Genomic DNA, 19825 nt, shown 5'->3' with positions numbered 1-19825 from the left:
TTCTAAGTCTTACTCCTTGGGGAAACCAAACAACACTGCACGTGTTCAACTGTCTTTGCTTCTTATTGTTTTTGATCTGTCTGCCTTACAACGTCGCCTCTTTTGAAGTGGTTTCAAGGGAGATGGTATGGTATACATACTATCCAAACTCCTTTGTATTAAGACAATCAACCATTGCAATATAAACGGTCCAACAGGCGAGGCATGAATTCCATGTATCCCACGAAGATTTTTTCCCCATTTCCTTTCTATTTTGTTCTTTTATTTTTCGACAATGGCGCCAAGTTTCGTCATAAAGATGACAATATCGACTGATTCCGGTTAATTGTGTCATAAATGTACTTCATCCTACCATGCGAGTCCCCGCGAATATTTGCGTTCACACCCAACTGTTTTGTATGAAGGCGTCGGTGCTAAAAGTTTTTTGTGTGTGATTTTTTACTTTTAACAATTCTAACTGTGTGTGATTTCTGGTTTAGAAAAGGCCAACCTTTTATTACACGTCCGTGTTACTACGAGTCGAGGACGGGGTGAATGGGTTGGTGCTGGGGGGGGGGGGTCATCTTGGCGATATGTTTTAGAATAACATTATGGTAATTTCAAGTTCTAACAAATTTTTACCAACACTGCTACATTTTATCGTCCGGTTTGACAAAATCATTATCGACACTGCTACAAATTATCGTCCGGTTACACAAAATGTTAACAACACTGCTACATGTTATCGTCCAGCTCGACAAAAGCGTTACTAACACTGCTACAATTTATCGTCCGGTGCCACAAAATTTTCACAGCACTGCATTTTATCTCTCAGCTCAAAAAAAAATATGCGGCATTGTATGGTTTGGCGTGACAAAAAGCTTATCGACATTGCTACGGTTTTCATTGTGTGATCTGCCTTTAGGCGATCCATGCCATTAATAAAGGGAGTGAAATGTAGCGATTATACTTACATTTTCGTCAAGTCAGACGATAAAACCGTAGATCTGACGACGGTCAGGGTAACATTCATAACAATGAAATGGATAAAGTCATCTCTCGTGGCGAAAATAAAAGTAACGTCAAACTGAAGCGAAAGTTTAAAATCATTCTGAATGATACATTGTAGTGTACACAATAGTATTTATTGGTTTACTTAATCGATATATCAAAAACGACTTATACTAATGTGCAACATATAAACATATATTTATTTTGAATGTCAAAAGCTAATTCTCCCAAAGAAATGGAAATTTTCTTGTTAGCTGTAATCGATATTATTAAGTTACACATTTGACCATGGCAGCTTAAAGTTCATGGTGATGCCCAAGACCAAAACAAAGGCAAACACTTTGTACATGTATATATAAAGTATACAATACTCTATCAATATCACTATCAATATACTGGTATCAATGTAGCTGTATTTGAAGTGCTCTGACTGAGCATGCGCCGACACAAAGGACTATGGGATCATTTGTAGTTGTGGTAATATAATATTTGGGATTGGAAGGACCGCCCTCCTGGGGGGTCTGAGTAATGAAGATTAGATTATCCGTAGTTAAAAGTTACTTTAATATGTTAACAGCAGACATTGATTGATGTTTACGTATGGAATGATACCACAATCCCATAATGCACTATAATCAAGTTTTTGTGCTGTATCCCTTTCTTTGAATTTCGAGATAGTTGTGACAGGGTTATTCAAGTGACCTTCATAATCCGATGACATAGCTGTTTAAGTCAGGCTTACCAAACTCTAAAATGTCGAGAAAGTTTATATTGCACACATTTTAATGACGTAAGTGTTATTGTGAATGTGAATGTGATTCAATGACGTATTTCAACGACATACTTTGTTATAAGTGTCGAAGAAAGACATCACTAAACAGATTGTATATCTCGTCTGACGTGGGTGAGATTTGTAAATTTGTGATGACGTTACTGTAGGATAATATGACGTAATTAGTTTAACGCACTAAATATTGTGATATCGAGGTTTGTATCCCTCTAATGTACATTGATTTCTGTTTTGGGGCTTTTACGATCCAGACCACTAAAAATCATTGTCTTTTGTTGAAGAATACAAGTCAAACTGCACTCCTATAAGCTGATGTCTTAGAATATTGACGCTTCCAATTTTCGTCAAACAAAAATGTTTGTTGTTCAACTCTATAAAGAACAGAAACAAATATACATAGCAGTTTGTGTGATGTTTGCTAAGAATAAATGTTATCCAAGCACTGACGACAGTTTCTTTTTTTCTCTTTACTTTCACATGAAGACATCGACGAGTGTCAGGTGAACAATGGTGGATGTGTACATACTTGTAGAAATACTGATGGTAGTTTCCAATGTGTTTGTAAAAATGGGTTTCAATTACACACTAACGAGCGCAATTGTATAGGTAAGTACACTTTACTTTACGTTACGACATCAGTGTGAACAAGCGGTTTTAGAGTATGAGTACGGCCGGGGCAGGGGTTATACACAGTGTTCTATTAAACTTTCCCGCCGAAACTACCTTTTACACAATTCTAGTTTCCGTTATTTTTTGCCTCATTCTGGAAGGAATACAAAAGAGTATCTTTACCTTCCGCCGAAATGGCATTTGACAAGATTCTAGTTTTGTTTGGTTTCAATTGATTTCAATGTATGCCTGTGAATTGAACATATTAATTTTCCCGCCTTTTTTCGCTAAATTTCTAATTTCGTTGAAATTTTTCTTTCATTTTGATACATTTTGTATGTGAATAATAGAAGGTATTCAGTACACACGATGTAAATTGAGCATCCTAATTTTCCCGCCAATTGTGTTTCGACAAAAGTTACAATCTTCTAAATGTTTCGTGTCATAATGATTTCTTTTGGACGTGAGCATGAATCGTGATAGGAAAACAAATGTTTAAATTGAGAATCTATACTTTCCCGTCGAAATTACTGTCCATAAAATTATACTTTCGTTGACTTTGTTTCCGGATTCAGATGTAATTTGATGTATACATTTTGGTTGACAATTGTAATGTCGATGTATAGTCAGGTTTTAAACCGGTGTAGACGACATATTAGCCACAAGTTTCACATGTTCGATCTATAATTTGAATCGACATTTTATATAAGAAAGTTTAAAGCTAGCCGTGGTTTCACAATACAGCAAGAATGGATTACAAGTGCGGACCCAAAAATCAATTTGATTGAATTTATTGCACCATATCATGTGTGCAGCTGCACATGTAATACATTTATCCACACTTGATTCAATACTGTTCAGGGCCACGGGATATTACGCGTTAATCATCTCAAACAAAGAAGTTTTGAAAAACAAACGTCACAGTTGCAACTGTGATGGTGTTCCGCATCACGTACATGTAGATATATAAACGATAAATGACACATGCATGAAGTCTGTCAGTGTATATTGTGTTCTCTCACTCAGACCAATACAGTGGGTAGTGTCTGAGGTACTCTTTGATATGTATATGTGCAGGCTTCTCGTCCTCATCATCATAATTTGCATATTAAAGTCGTGTTATCATGGAAACCAATTTATTGATTATCTCATCATCTTTAAATTCCACTTTCAGATAAAGATGAGTGTACCTCGGGAGAACATGGTTGTCAATTCGAATGCGTTAATACAATAGGCAGTTATAATTGCCTCTGTCCTGCAAACTATTATTTAAATGAAGATGGCCAAACTTGTTCCTGTGAGTACATATCAATCAATATCAATGCAGGGTTACAGTTATATTTGGTGAAAATAAATTCCAACGGTTAGTTTAGTATTTAAGAAAGTGTATACAGCCTCTTGTCGGAATCACTCCGATGCCAGTGGCGTTGACTTTTAATAGTTACCCGGTAAGCGTTAAAGCCGTAAATCCCGCCGCTGATGGCGTCCTTGTGAACCAGAAGAAAGCGCTTCTTTGGTTGAAACGCTAGTATTGCATTTTATAGTGTGTACGTAGTATTGAAAGATAGTTCGAAGATCTAATATAGTTAAAAGTTGCTCTCTAATATCAGATATTTGGAAATGTTTTATTTTCTATGATGTGCAAGCTTTGTAGAGAAAACACTGCATGTACATTCTGTATCTATGGTACTATTTATCTTACACTGAGAAATCGTTCATCATAATCATAATAGAAAAAAAATCAAACGTTTTCAAAAAGACTACATACAATAAATCTCTTAGTTTCTTCAACTTGTATCCATTTAAATAATTCATTTTTTTTCTTGAATTTTATTTGCCAGTGGATGCAGGATGCAAAAATCCAAATTTAGGGTGTGCTCATTTTTGCGTGGACACCCCCAGTGGGGATTCCATTTGTAGATGTAGATATGGCTTCCAGCTATCAAGCAACAGGAAAGATTGCATTCGTAAGTAAACCGTACAGATTTTGACTACAATGTATGCTGTTTGTTTGTTGGTGGGCGGATGGATGGATGGATGAATGGCTGGCTGGATGGATGGATCATGGATGGATAAGTTGGTTGTTTGGTTAGTTGGTTATTCCGTTGGTTGATTGGCTGGTAGATTAATCAATTGAATTTATCATTTATTTATTTATTTATTTATTTATATATATGTTTATTTATTTGTTTATTTATTTAACACATAACCATCATGGATAAATGGTTAATGATGGAATGAGTATTTAGCAATTTTCGTGTCTATCTATTTGAATCACTGGGTTATTCACATACAATCAATCAAATTTCGGATAAAATGTTGTGTTATATTTGTTATATATGTTGAGTTCTACATGTCAAAACACTTATGGTGGCCACTAGAGGGCGATATTTATTTATCACAGACATCAAATTTAACGTTTTTGTTATGTTAATACATCGATTTCACAATAATATCACCATATCTAATTCGTCGATTTCCTCTTTTTTCCACTTTCTACAGCAACCTGCAACAATGGCAACGGTGGTTGTCAGCATATATGTACAGATATGGCAATAGGCCCTATTTGTACTTGTGTTGATAAGTATAATTTACATACCGATCGGAAAACTTGTATAGGTAAAGGTATTTCCACCGTTGTATTTGTTTATCAATCAGCACTCGGCAAGGCTTGCAAAGCACCGTACCCACAATGCTCCACGCTTACCTAAACGAATGCACTAAATTTGCACCAGGTGAACGCACGGCGTTTCATATTCCATCCCAAGTACTGATGAGTGTGTCACAGATGTGTTTTTGTTTTATCTTTGGCAAATGCAATTTAGATATACAAGAGGGACACTTCTTACAACTCGGCTCATAAAAACATCAAAAGGTGACGTCACGTTTACACAAATCTACCTTTCACTTTGCTATATATACATAAACTACAGACTTTTACTACCGGCATGATAAACGGTATACCTGGGGTCGATTGCCAAATTCTCTCGCGCAAGCATGATTTTGCCACTCTCGTGGAACACGTGTTCAAATGTTACCGCAAAGAGGTATAGCATTTACCATAAAGAGGTTTAACTGTTTTACGACGATATATGCGGTTACTGTAGTGTCAGTGTAAAAAACTTTCATTGGTTGGTAATATTTAAATCGATTATATCCCTGTTATATTTTGTGCGTCAGTAAATTCTCTACTTTTATCTAAAGTTATGATGAGCCACGTTTTCAGAATACCGTCTTTCATACCTATATTGTATTTTCTAAAGTTGGATAAAACATGTAAGAGCGACACGCACACTGCACTGGCGAAAAAATGTGAAACGTGGTGTTTTATACGAATAAGAGAAAAGAGAAAAATGACTAGACTTGTGAACATTACTTTGTTAAAGAGACGAAACTAATAAGTCATCCGTTCTATTCACATCACTTTCCATGGTGACGAGAAATATCCCAAGGGCGACCTGAGTTGTAATTTTATTATCAGACAGTTTGTATATATTTAATTACGTACTTTGGAATGTTAATTTCCTTTTTGGAAATTAATTAAAAAATCGTATATAGTATGACGAATCAATTTACAGATCGAAACATTTTTATAGGTTCTCATCCATTTAATTAAATAGTTGAATTCCAATTCTAATTTTAATTAATGCGAGACGTTAATTAATTTATGGAATCCAGTTTCGATTACGTTCGTAGCTCAACCACTACATTTGAAGTTATATCTTCTCCCACACGTCAGTGCAGTGGGAGGCGGGATATCACAACATTTGTTGCGTCAGAGTGATTCAGACGAAAGCTACTCCATTGTGCATTGAGCTAGATTACATCACTCCTTAAGATAATGGTGACCCAACTCCTATATGTGGATAGGATATATTGATATATTTTTGACAGTTTGAAATAATCTTTTCTGTCAATTGACTGCATGATTGATTAATAAGTGGTCATCATGGTATTTTTAATTCCTGCCAGAAACATGCGGTATCAACAATGGCGGATGTGACCGCGTGTGTCGTGATACTACGACTGGAGTGAAATGTAGCTGTCCCGATGGCTATCTCTTACAGCCAGACCACAGGACATGCAAAGGTACGTTATAAAGTGACAAATGAGTACTCCATATTGTTAATATTAGCATGAAATACACCAGCATCTTTTCATAGAATAACCTTTTTGTAACATTATCCATGTCATATCTCAGCAAGGCTTATGCTATGATAAATAATGGCCACACTTTAGTATGCAGACGATAAAAAAAATCAGAGCCTCGCTTTCAGTATAAACGTCACTTCCACCGATGACGTGTATCAGAAATGCTTAAATGTAGAGAAATGCAACAAAATTACCAGATGATAATGTTGTGACTTTTTTTTAAATCCTGCTTTATTCCACAGATATCGACGAATGTGCAATAGACAATGGAGGGTGTGAAGTTGAGTGTAAAAATACCATTGGAGGTTTTGAATGTGGCTGTCTGCATGGATACAAATTACTTCCAAATGGTAAAACTTGCAAAGGTATGTCCCCAGTGAGATAGGCACCAACAGTACATCTGATTCAATGTATGATTTATGTGGCAGCCTACCTGGTTGAACTAAGCTTACACGACCCACGAGAATTTTGCCTCTCATAACTAAAATTCGCCAACGAGGAAAAAATAGCTTATTCTACTGTTTAGCTTCTACTGAATAACTAATATCAAAGTCTGGTTTTAACGTTACAACAACAAATAAAACATTTTCTATTTTAACAAGAAAAATGTTCAGTTAATTTTAGAATATTTTCAATTTTTTCCCAGATATTGATGAGTGTGCGATCAATGATACATGCGATCATACATGTTTGAACTCAGCAGGAAGCTTTGCGTGTCTTTGTGACAAGGGGTATCAGGAATATGGTATCACACATTGCGGAGGTAAGGCGCAATAGAAAGTTGTTCACCTTAAACCGCCCAACACAACATATCGTCTGAATAAACACAACACGCACTTGCTACATCTTTTGGGCCTGAGCTACCTTCGAATGGCCACAGACTTAGAAGAGTTAGAATGTAATAATTATATGTAAAGTTTTGTCTAGCCAGACGATACAATGTAGCAGTCTTGGAAGGGTTTCGTTTAACGCAGATGATAAAATGTACGTAGCAATGCTGTACAATGTTTGTTCGAGCCAAACGATAAAATGTAACAAGGTTGCAAAGATTGTTATGGATCCAGACAACGTTAACTGGCTTCTCGTGTCACGTGATTATCTAACATTTCTATTTTCTTTCTTTCAAAATGAATCTGTTTATTCTGATGTAACAAAATGTATGACACCGTAATATGAAAACTATTCTGCTTTTTATGGAGCGGTGCTCTAATAACTTCTTGTGGCAGGGTTGCAATGCAAGCAAGACATACTGTTGATGAAAGCAACATGTGTTTAGGTCATAGTACGCCAGCTAATTGACTCATTGTATTTACGGCTACAAACATTACAAATTCATCTAGCCAGCTGAAAAGTTATCGTCTTTTAATTTGGTTGTGTATTCTTAGACCGTGACGAATGTTCCATTGGTAACGGTGGGTGCCAACATTCATGTGTGAATTATTCCGGTGGTTACAGATGTGAATGCCGCGCAGGATATAAATTACACCAAAATGGTAAAGATTGCGTCGGTGAGTACAGTTTACAAGTACATCAAACCAGATTATGCGACATAAGTTAAACATATTTATTTACTGCCATGAATGAATAAAAGATGACAAATTCGTGTGTAAATTGTCAGATTAATTAATCATAGGTCACATAGAAATGTCACGACAAGAAATGGGTGTTTCAATTTAGTGGATAAATTGATATTATAATTTCACCAACCGTCGCCTCTTTTTGTACACAAGACCGACTGAAAGTTGACCTTTCAACCTAACAGAACATAAGCTGGTCATTATTTATCATAGACGTGGGCGTCATGAATATTCAATGATTAACCATGAATATATTATTTCTGCTGACCACGTACGCACAGCAAAGATACCCTATAAAGGCAAAATATCTCCTTGATGTTTCTCTGATATCGCAAGTAATTGTAGGTGAGATGTAAAATCATGAAATGACCCCCCGCAGACCCCATAGTTTATGAAAGTGTCTCTTTAATGGTAGGTCATTATATTTAATGCGCCTCCTCCCTACTTTAAGCAAGTAAGCTTTTTACCACACGACATTTGTCATTGTTCATATTCTACTGGGTCATCAACTGGTCTTTGTCAAGGCGACATTTTTAAAACATTTTGAACCGCATTATCGATATGCAAATTCTGTCTAACAGATGTGATATTTGGTGAAAAACAAAAAGTAAAAAATCGACAAGGCGCATTTAGGTTGGATATATGTCTATCTATGAGACCATTGATATATGCAAATAAGTTGTGAATTGTTCCGTTGTTTTCGGTCTCGATGTGTTTTTTTCAGATGTATTCATTTGTTTTCTTCCAGAAGCTTCGTCGTGTCTGCCACTTAAACAACCAGCCAAGGCATTGCTTACTTGTAATAAGATTAACAATGTGATGAGTTGTAGTTTGTCCTGTGAATACAACGCTCATTTTGTTGCCGAATCGGAGAATACATATAGCTACAGTTGCGGTGAAACAACAGGTTACATCTGGTCACATGAGTCCAACAACCAATCATTGCCGTCGTGTTCAGGTAGGTCACTCACCCGCTTTTGGTGTCAAACAATAATAACGTTCCTTTGCATTGATTTTTTCACAAGAACGCTCGTACTTAACTTCATGTTTCTCACCTTATAAAATAAAGAAAAACAAAACCGTCGAATAAAAAATAATTTTAAACAAGAACGATTGCAATTGATGTAAATAACAAGAAATGTCATTTCGAAGTGTATGCACCTTTTGATTTCACATAGCTATTATGTTTCTGTCGTAGACTAAGGAAGTAGTTCTTTGTAATATCGACGATTCCGTGTTTTCATATATAAACCTGAAGCATTGTTTGCCGCGTTTAACTATAACTTAAATTCATTGTGTGCTGTACTTGTTCCTATAACCAATATTTAATTCAACTGACGATGCTCAGATTGAAGGCACTGTAGATATAGCATCATAGTAGTGGTCGTACTCCCTATTAAATCTGGGATGGTCAGAAAGGTAGCTAGCCTCCCCAGGTTGGACAACGATTGATTCATGCGTACTCACGATTCCGCATTTCCCACAGTACAACATTCAAGATGGCGTGTTGCCATATCCCCAATTTACAGAATCAGAAGGAGCTTGATCTAGATGTCATATATTTATAACCGTGTACAGGAGAACGAGTTAGATTTCTGATTCATTTTCATTTTTTTCCCTAGAGGATGTCGATGCGCCAGCAGTCAAGAGAAAAGCTAAATTCCACTTTGATGCCGATAGCTGTAGTCTGCGTAAAAGGACAACTGAACGTTTTCGGACCGTTTTCACCAAACGACTTTCGGGTAAGAACTCTGCTAATGTTTTCCCCAACTTCCATCCTTTGATACATATATTAGGGAAACTCTATACATCTTGTTGTCCTTCATGATCTGTCATTGTGTCATATTCATCAGTCTGATCTCATTCAGTAGATCTTTGACATTAATTGATACTTTTATAGATCTTCGTTGTGGGTTTGACTCAGGCTGGGAGATACGTCTTGTCGCTCCGCCCTCACCGACTTGCTCTATCGCCCGATGTGTGAGGGCGCCACACCATCACGTCTTACCATTAAAACTAGGTTTGACCGAGATGGGGTTCAAATTCATGAATAATTCGAAGAATTTAATTTTGTTAGCGAACTTGAAAATTGATGAAAATCGCAAAATAATACTGCCAGATTTCATGTAATCCACTGAGTGTGGTTTATGCTTGAATGGTGCAAATAAATTTCGCGAACTTTCAAATACCAACGAAATTTACTCTCTTATTCTGTTTGCAGAACAGAGATACGCATGCACTGGTCTATGTCAAGTCAACTTTGTTAAATTGAAGTGTGGTACAAGACGGCGGGATAGGTCTAAAAGGGGGTCGCGTTCACAGATTACTGCCGAGTTTGAAATACAGATGAATGCAGGGACACCTACAGGTAGGTGAGCAAACAAAGCAACTGTATCCACCAATCAAGTTATAGATTTTGTCATTTTAAGAAACATAACATAATCAACAGAATTTCAATGAAAAGAAGCAATTTAAGGAGAACAGTACTCCTAAGTGCTTATTACCATTAGTGAAAATATGAATATTCATTTCTACTAACTCTAATGAAACCACAGCAAAGATGCTCTATGAAGGCATACATTTAACTTGGTGTTTCTCTAAAATCGCACATGATGAAAATGATGAAAAATCACGAAATGACTCCCCAGAGCCCATAGTCTATGACAATGCCTCTATTTCTATATCCCGGAGTAATGTTTTATTTTAAAAGACGATAATAGCACTGGCTGAGTGGTCAACTACTTACCTCTTACCACGGCAGTCGGGTCCTAGTCTGGGTTTGATTGAATTTGTGTAAGTTCTATCAAGTAAAATAAAAATTAAAAATAAAAAAATAAAAAAATCTTATCAAGTATTAGATAGGATAAATGGTTGTGTACTTGTTTGCTGTACTAGGCAGCTATTTTTTTCGAACCTAAATTTTAATCCGAACTGAGCCTTTAATTAAAGGAGAGCTTTCTTTGAATAATATTGCAGATGAGGCGGACAAAGTTTGCATGTAAACAAGAATATATTTCTTATTTGTTATATTTTAATTCTCAGATGACTGTAATTTGCAATGTATACGAAAGATGACACGGCGACAATTAAAACGAACGATGAATGCCCTAAAAAGATCAATCAACAAAGAGCAATTTCTCATACGTTTCTCTGGTGGAGACTACGAAGTCACCAGACGATCCCTCCATTCGAAAGGTGAAGAAATGTTGTGTAAACTTGGCCAAATAGCTGTAAGTGACAAATGTGGTAAGTAGTTCATACTCCAATACTACCCAATCAGAGTAACCCTGAATAGAGTGTGTGTCAGACTTTTTCCAGCAGTGATGAATTCATGTTCATCAGCGAAGGGGTGCATTTCCCGTGATGCACTATTCAATATGGCTGGTTTGCAAGTTTGTAAAACCTTATGATCCAAATAATGAGCTACGAATAGTAACAGTGGATTTCGAGATTGTACACAAGCGTGTATCACGCCAACCTCATTTAGTTCATTGAGAAGACACGGTCAATCCAGATATGCTATCATCATGCATTTCTTTTATTTACAGTGGCATGCAGTGTTGGTACAAGTTTTGATATTGCTGAGAGTAGATGTGTACCCTGTCCCACTGGCACTTTCCAAAACAAGGAAGGGCAGCTTACGTGCAACAAATGTCCACAAGGAGGCAGTGGCATTGTGGGAGCTCGCAACATCTCCGAATGTGGGAGTGAGTAAGACTTGTGGATATATTGACAACCAGATAGATAGATTGTATTACATATACATGCACGGAGACAAATCTACAGGCCTGTAATCGGGTTGACTTGTCATAAACATGCAGCAGGCCTGTCACAGCCCCAAGCTATGACTGGACAGGCCACAGACCTGACAAGACAGGCCTGCCACAGTCATGACTGGATAGACCTAACATAGTCAGGACTAGACAGACCTTCCACAGCATGACTGGACAAGCCTGCCACAGCCAAGTGTGAATAGGCATTCGAAAGCTCTAACTGGACAGTCAGCCTCAGCCATGACATTCCACAGCCTGAAGTGGACAACCCGCCACAGCCATGACATTCCACAGCCCGAAGTGGACAGCCTGCCACAGCCATGACATTCCACAGCCCTAACAGGACAGCCCGCCACAGCCATGACATTCCACAGCCCGAACTGGACAGCCCGCCACAGCCATGAGATTCCACAGCCCAAACTGGACAGCCCGCCACAGCCATGACATTCCACAGCCCTAACTGGACAGCCCGCCACAGCCATTACGTTCCACAGCCCAGACTAGACAGCCCACAACAGCCATGACATTCCATAGCCCTAACAGGACAGCCCGCCACAGCCATGACATTCCACAGCCCTAACTGGACAGCCCGCCACAGCCCTGACATTCCACAGCCCTAACTGGACAGCCCGCCACAGCCATGACATTCCACAGCCCTAACTAGACAGCCCGCCACAGTCATGACATTCCACAGTCCTAACAGGACAGCCCGTCACAGCCATGACATTCCACAGCCCTAACTGGATAGCCCGCCACAGCCATGACATTCCACTGCAGTAACTGGACAGCCCGCCACAGCCATGACATTCCACAGCCCTAACTTGACAGCCCGCCACAGCCATGACATTCAACAGCGGTGACTGGACAAGTCTGCTACATCCCTGAGTATTGGTCAAGTCTGCCAAAGCCCTGTTGCAGACTAATTTTATAAGTATTGGATACATTGCCGGCATAGACTTAACATTCTGTTTTTCTTTGTCAAAACACAGGCCAATGTCGTCCTGGGGAACACTCAATCGATGGTTTTAAGCCATGTACACCGTGCTCACTCGGTACATATCAACCAGACGAAGGAAGAACTTCTTGTTTCCCATGTGGCCCTGGTTTGACAACGACTGCTGTAGGGAGCGCCATCTTCGGCAATTGCACTGTGAAAGGTTTGTGTCATATATGTGCTGGCAAAAGTGCGTCAATTATTGTTTGTATGTCTTTTTAATATTGTATTTTCGTCCCTGAGGGCGTCCTCTGAACCAAACCACATTTATAATACTGCCAGACCCAATGAATGAAAAGACAAGCATATATACCTTTGTTAAAAAAGACACCACTCTCTATTCCTTCTCATAATATAACATATATATATATATATATATATATATATATATATATATATATATATATATATATATATATATATATATATATATATATATATATGGGTTCCGCCACATTCACTTTGTTTTAAGAACTTAAATTTTAAATAATATCCGAGATGACAGAAGGACTCTTTGATCAAGTTGAGAAGCATGGGTAATTTGTGTCCCCATCTAGATCTCCCACTCTCTCTCAGACTGTATATGTCTTTCTCTCGTCTTTCTGCCTCTAGCTGTCTGTCTCTATGTCCATCTGCCTCTCTCTGTCGGTCATTCTAAATCTTTGTCTTTCTCTCTATCTCTCTGCCTCGATTGTCCATCTCTGTTTCTCTATGATTTAATTGTGCGACTGTTTGTCTCTACTCGTAGAACGGTGTATACCTGGTTATTTTTACAATGTTTCTCGACATCGTTGTCAAGAGTGTCCGATAGGAACCTATCAGCAAGACTTCACTCAAAATTTCTGTATTCGTTGTCCTGGAGACACTACAACAGATGAGCCTGCTGCCTCAGAGCCATCAGCCTGCAAAGGTCAGTAAGACTTTCGTCCCGTCGCGCGTTTCATTAGAGATATCCTCATTTTGAAAACAACTTCAATTTGAAGAATATATCATACTATATTGTATTGTGTTATGTTGTATTGTATTGTATCGAATTATGTTGTGTTGTGCTGTGTTGCATTGCATCGCATGTATGTATGTATGTATGTATGTATGTATGTATGTATGTATGTATGTATGTATGTATGTGTATGTATACGTATGTATGTATGTATGTATGTATGTATGTATGTGTGTGTGTGTGTATGTATGTATGTATGTATGTATGTATGTATGTATGTATGTATGTATGTATGTATGTATGTACTTGTTTTGGATGGATGGATGGATGGATGTGCGTGTTTGTGTGCATACAGTGTCCCTTACATTTCTAAGTTGTACTTATATTTGTTCCGGGTAGATAGAGCCTGTGGTGGTGTGATAGACCATTTTACTGGTTTCATTGAGAGTCCTAATTATCCCGGTGACTACCCTACCAATGTGGAATGTGTTTGGCGTATATCACCACCCAAAGGACGACGAATCCTAATCGTGGTACCAGAAATATTCCTGGCTAACGATCCAAATGACCCATGTGGTGATCAGCTGGTAATGAGGAAATCATGTAAGTGGTGTATTGTATGTAGTGTCAGTGACAGTCGCTAAAATATTACCTATAAAGACTGTATACACAAGCAGTGACGTTGGGGCGGGAGGGGATTTACTTTTTTGGATATGCCCCTCCTTCCATACACTCTTAAGCTGATTCCAATTACCGAAACCCCCTTTCGAATAGTTAATATATAGAGAGCGTCGCCCCCCCCCCCTCCACACACACTTGGACACGAACTTGAAATGTATATAGAAACCACCAATTATATTCCAGATTGATTTGGCTTCATTCTACATGAAATAAATATGTCGATAATTAACAGCTAACATTTCATAATTATATTTTGAGGTATGTTTTACTTTCCCCACTATAATATTACTGACTTACTTCATCTCATAACAACATTGAAGAATGAGTGTTAACAGTCTTGATATTACCAGCTCATAATCAGCTAATCTGCGTTGCCAATAATCCACCAATTGCCGCTAATTCACTATTTATCTATCCTGTCAACCATTTGTGATCGTGTAATATTTGGTTTACTTTCTCCCAACAGCCACTTCATATTCTGTGACGACATACGAATCCTGTAAGACATATAATACACCACTAGCATTTACTGCCCAGTCTAAAAAGCTATGGATTATGTTTAAAACGAATGGTCACATGAGTGCCAAGGGATTTCAAATACCGTATGTCACGTATGATGGTAGGTATCCCTAAATCAAAGTAGTTTCAGATATCGTTCCTCACGTCACATATATTATATATAGATAGATGATGTCTAAGATGCATTCATGAATACATACATACATACATACATACATACATACATACATACATACATACATACATACATACATACATACATACATACATACATGACTCCTGGCATCGGTTCGGTTGTGATCGTCGATGTTATCTTGGATTGCGTTGTGTATTTTTAGCCCAAACCCTCCAGGGGAACACGATCATACACTGCATACACTGACTCTGTCGCAGACATGGTTCACACTATAACTGTAATGTCTTTATTACTAATCAGTCAGCGGCGCTATCTGTCCATGGCAGTACCTATTGTCAGACAGCCATATTGCAAAAGAGAATTACAATACTTATTTATACAAGCAGACAAAATATCATTCTTATACCAATCGAAATTATACTATCTGTTGAAATATCATTCAATAGAAAACTACATTGTGACACATTTTGCAATAATTGGGGTTACACTATCAAAATAAATGGGTTTCAGACATGTTAAGCTGTTTACAGCAATTCTGAGTAAGCAGAGGATTTTTACATTAGTTATTGAGTATCAAGGTGTACAAGGTTTACAGCGGATAAAGTTTCAAACAGTTTATAACAACAATAACAACGGACAATTCGGACATAGCATACAATGCAACATGTGACTTTCCATAACGAATCCATCGACTCGAAATAAATGCACAAAACTCACGAAATCCTTCATAAATATTACAATTGAGAGTTCTAGAGATACTATATATTCATTCCATCTCCGTAATAGACGTGGATGTCAAAGATAACATGCTTTTATGAGCGATTGTAAACAGCAACAGGAAATTACTAACCAATTGTCAGACAGCCATATTGCAAAAGAGGTCGATTGATGTCAGCTCTCTGCCTCATGAGGGCGTCCCACAACAGGTCACAGTGTGATATGCATTACAAAGAATTACGGATCACTGATGAAACATTATACATTATATTTTATCAAAATCTTGGTCACACATACATACATACATACATACATACATACATACATACATACATACATACATACATACATACATACATACATACATACATACATACATACATACATACATACATACATACATACATACATACATACATACATACATAGATACATACATACATACATACACACACATACATACATACATACATACATACATACATACATACATACATACATACATACATACATACATACACACATACATACACACATACATACATGCATGCATACACATACATACATACACACATACACACATACATACATACATACATACATACATACATACATACATACATACATACATACACAGACGCACATACATGTGTGTGTGTGTCTGTATGTCTGTGTAATTATCAAGGGGGTCATATATAAAATATTTACCCATATCTATTAGTAAAGGGGTTTCAGATAACGTATATGTGTCACATATGATATGCACCAGTATCTGCCAGTTTTGGGGTTTCAGATAGTGTGTCATATATGACGTACGCATATCCCTTGGTACCTATATCCATCCTGCTACCTTATATCCATTGTTGTTTTGTCAGATAAGTAGATCTACAGTTTTACTGTCTGTACATATTGTATAATGGTTGTAAGGACAATTAGTTACATGCTTGTTCAAACGTGAACTGTGTAGCCGCAAATCATTTCGAGACAGGGCATGGACGTCACAACAATACTACAATGACCACAAGTAACTATAAACACACCAAACACAGATTAACATTGCTTATAAGACTGAAATGTGCATGTTGATGTGCCCCAGAAAGAATATATTCATTTGAACTGTTTGATTTAAAATCGCATATTAAACATTACACATTGCCAAGTTCAACCTCTTTACTAGGTATCTGAGAAAACAACAAATAGGGCAATTGGATGTTGCATGTAGTGTCACAGATATATATCCATCATTAATCAGATTATCATATTTCTTTTTACTCATATTTGGTCCCAGTTATAGAACGTTTCACTTTACCTTTTTTTTCTGGAAAAGAATTACATTTTTTACAATCAAACTCTATGTATCGTCTGGACTCAAAGTGACGTCATAGCCAATGGTGACAAAAAAACCTAAAAATATCTTCATAATCATGATGAAAAGAGATATCTATGTTTTTCATATTTACACAGAAAATTATCAAGATCTCATTGAAGATATCGTCCGGGATGGTCGTTTATATGAATCTGATCATCATCAAGAAATACTTAAGGTAAGGAATTATATTATCACTGGTGTTTATCACTGAAACTAATAGAATGTGACTCAGGACAATTTACCCCAAAATCTAAGTTCTTCGATTTGCTTGTTCCAGGGCCTTTTGAAAAAACAAAAGAAACTAATGGTTCACCTTATTTTCAAGGAAATCAATAATAATGTATTTTCCCCATACAGTTAACACATTATTCGGTGGCCATATTGTATTTTAAAATAACTAAATTTTGATATCATTATGACCTCTATTTCAAAGGTTTCTATACATCAAATTTCAGACCAATTCGCTCTATGATGCTTGGGTTTAACAGTTTTAGACCAAAATACCTCTTTTATTATGTGGCCTTCATGATAACGACCGAATAGCGGCCATATTTCTCGAAAAATAAGAATATGAATTTTTAGGTTGAAATGTTTGGGGCTATGTGTTCAACAAAGACTTGTTTAATCTATTTCAATGACATATTTTAAGCTGTGTTTCTTTTCATCTATTTTTGTTATAGGACAAAGGATTGATTGCGGCTCTCTTTGATGTCATCGCAATTCCAGAAAATTACTGGAAGTATAGTACAGCTGATTCTAAATCCATGTTTCCTAAATCCTTTCTGAAGCTTCTTCGTTTAAAAGTATCCAGATTTTTCCGACCATTATGATGGCCTCAGCTTTTTTTTTATATATTTCCTGAAAATATTGTTTGCACAATGTGCTTTTCAAAGAGAACACTGTGTATTGTAGTGAGCAGATAGTCTAGGTACTCGTGGGATTCGGCGTAGAAGACCACGAGAAATTTTATGAAATGTATAAATTGTAAAGAGTATTTAATTTGCAGCCTATCCCAGGGCCAACTAGTTGGAAATCTTCGTTCGAACGTTGTTCTAGTTGCACCTATTACTTGAGCGTTGACTGTAGAGTGATACATTTTATAGATGCAATTAATGCACCGCACACACGCGCATATCGGGGTCCTATCCCATAATTTTGTTCCCAAGGAGACATCTATAAGTTTTTTTGGAAAACCAGACCTTAAATGAACTCTGATGTCATACAGGTAAGCCCAAGCAAACATGGCGGACGAAATTTAGGATGGGTATTACAGTTTACATACCGTTTATGACGTCACGCATTGCAGTTGCAAACAAACAAAACAGCACTTCGTTTGGGCATGCGTATCAGACGATCTTTGAACTGTAAACTTAACATTTGATGGATGAGATTTGAGAAATTAAATACAATATTGTTTTATGTTATAAAAATGTACCACTATAAGTTATTTTCTTAAATATGAGATACTCACCTTATTAATAACTTGGTTTACAGTTATTTGTGTAAATCACTTGAAGTTTAGTGTTTGAAAAAGCACAATGTTGTCCTATTTTTTTTTAAATAGAGGGAACAATTTAGTGGCAATGTTTTAAATGTTCGATAAAATTACATTTTTTTTATTTTAAACATTCCTAGTGCGATACAAAGACGTGTATCCTTTTATTTTAAAAAGAATTTATTATTTGTCCTTTTTGTTTTGCATATTGCACACGTTGGATAATTAAAAATTTGTAAGTAATTAAGGTTTACTCACTATAATAGGTTGGCGTTTGCAGGTTTCATTACATTGGGGAATTGGAAAATGTGTGACTTTGGCACCGAGTCTTGTTGGTGCAGTGGTTCTCTAGTTATTAGTCGATTATTGTATTACATATTCATCAGATGGCCCCACATAAGGGGAAATGAAGGTTGAAATCAAAAGGCAGTACAAAGAGAATGACTAAAACTACTTGAGTTACATATACATGTGATATGAAAGGTTAAGACAGCAGAAAGTGTCGACTTGTTGAGAATGTAACAAACGTTGGTTGGAAAAAGGTGAACTAAACATTTTGCATATATCTACACAGAGTCTCAAAATGTTGTCGTGAAATCTAACACAATTAAATATGACGTATTTGCTGATTACACATATCAAAATTTGTGTAAAGACACTACAGATCAATTCTTTGGGAATGAGGCACCATTCAGATAAGCATTTTTTAGTAATATAGGTTGGTTGTGACGAAACCTTTCTACCATCGAAAAATATTTTGAATACAAATATATAAAAGATCCATATTTTGGTAATATTCTGAAGCGTTTCTTAAGGTTTATCACTTTTATGTCTAGGTAATAGGTTATTTGTCTATTTAACAGCTCTTTACAAAGTGTTTTGTGCTACTCTTCTTGGTAAATAAAAACACTGCGATATAAGCTAATTTTTATCTTTACTATTCATAGCCTAGGGAGGTAGTGAAAGACATACCAACGATATCGCTTCATTTTATACTAATTAGCAATTGGCATAATTATTTGTGCATGTTAACCAATAGTCTGCATCTTTTTATATGCATGCACATTAAGGATGTGGTTTCAT

General features: G+C 36.8%; 1 protein-coding gene across 1 annotated transcript in view; it reads left to right on the top strand.

Moving 5' to 3' along the window:
* The window catches only part of LOC144448133 (signal peptide, CUB and EGF-like domain-containing protein 3), a 47782-nt gene extending 29159 nt beyond the window's left edge, over window positions 1-18623 (top strand). The window contains exons 4-22 of the mRNA XM_078138286.1: window positions 2264-2386; window positions 3564-3686; window positions 4231-4356; window positions 4892-5014; window positions 6362-6478; window positions 6784-6906; window positions 7188-7304; window positions 7927-8049; window positions 8867-9076; window positions 9741-9860; window positions 10340-10486; window positions 11161-11364; window positions 11667-11825; window positions 12881-13048; window positions 13634-13795; window positions 14225-14428; window positions 14973-15125; window positions 17343-17422; window positions 17928-18623. Coding sequence (XP_077994412.1) covers window positions 2264-2386; window positions 3564-3686; window positions 4231-4356; window positions 4892-5014; window positions 6362-6478; window positions 6784-6906; window positions 7188-7304; window positions 7927-8049; window positions 8867-9076; window positions 9741-9860; window positions 10340-10486; window positions 11161-11364; window positions 11667-11825; window positions 12881-13048; window positions 13634-13795; window positions 14225-14428; window positions 14973-15125; window positions 17343-17422; window positions 17928-18077 — 2732 coding nt within the window. The 3' untranslated portion in view covers window positions 18078-18623. The remainder of the gene's footprint in view (window positions 1-2263; window positions 2387-3563; window positions 3687-4230; window positions 4357-4891; window positions 5015-6361; window positions 6479-6783; window positions 6907-7187; window positions 7305-7926; window positions 8050-8866; window positions 9077-9740; window positions 9861-10339; window positions 10487-11160; window positions 11365-11666; window positions 11826-12880; window positions 13049-13633; window positions 13796-14224; window positions 14429-14972; window positions 15126-17342; window positions 17423-17927) is intronic.
* Window positions 18624-19825: the final 1202 nt, after the last annotated feature.

Source organism: Glandiceps talaboti, chromosome 17, assembly GCF_964340395.1.
Source record: "Glandiceps talaboti chromosome 17, keGlaTala1.1, whole genome shotgun sequence".
In the NCBI taxonomy this organism is placed as follows: Eukaryota; Metazoa; Hemichordata; class Enteropneusta; family Spengelidae; genus Glandiceps; species Glandiceps talaboti.
This window is presented reverse-complemented; position numbering and strand designations above follow the sequence as displayed.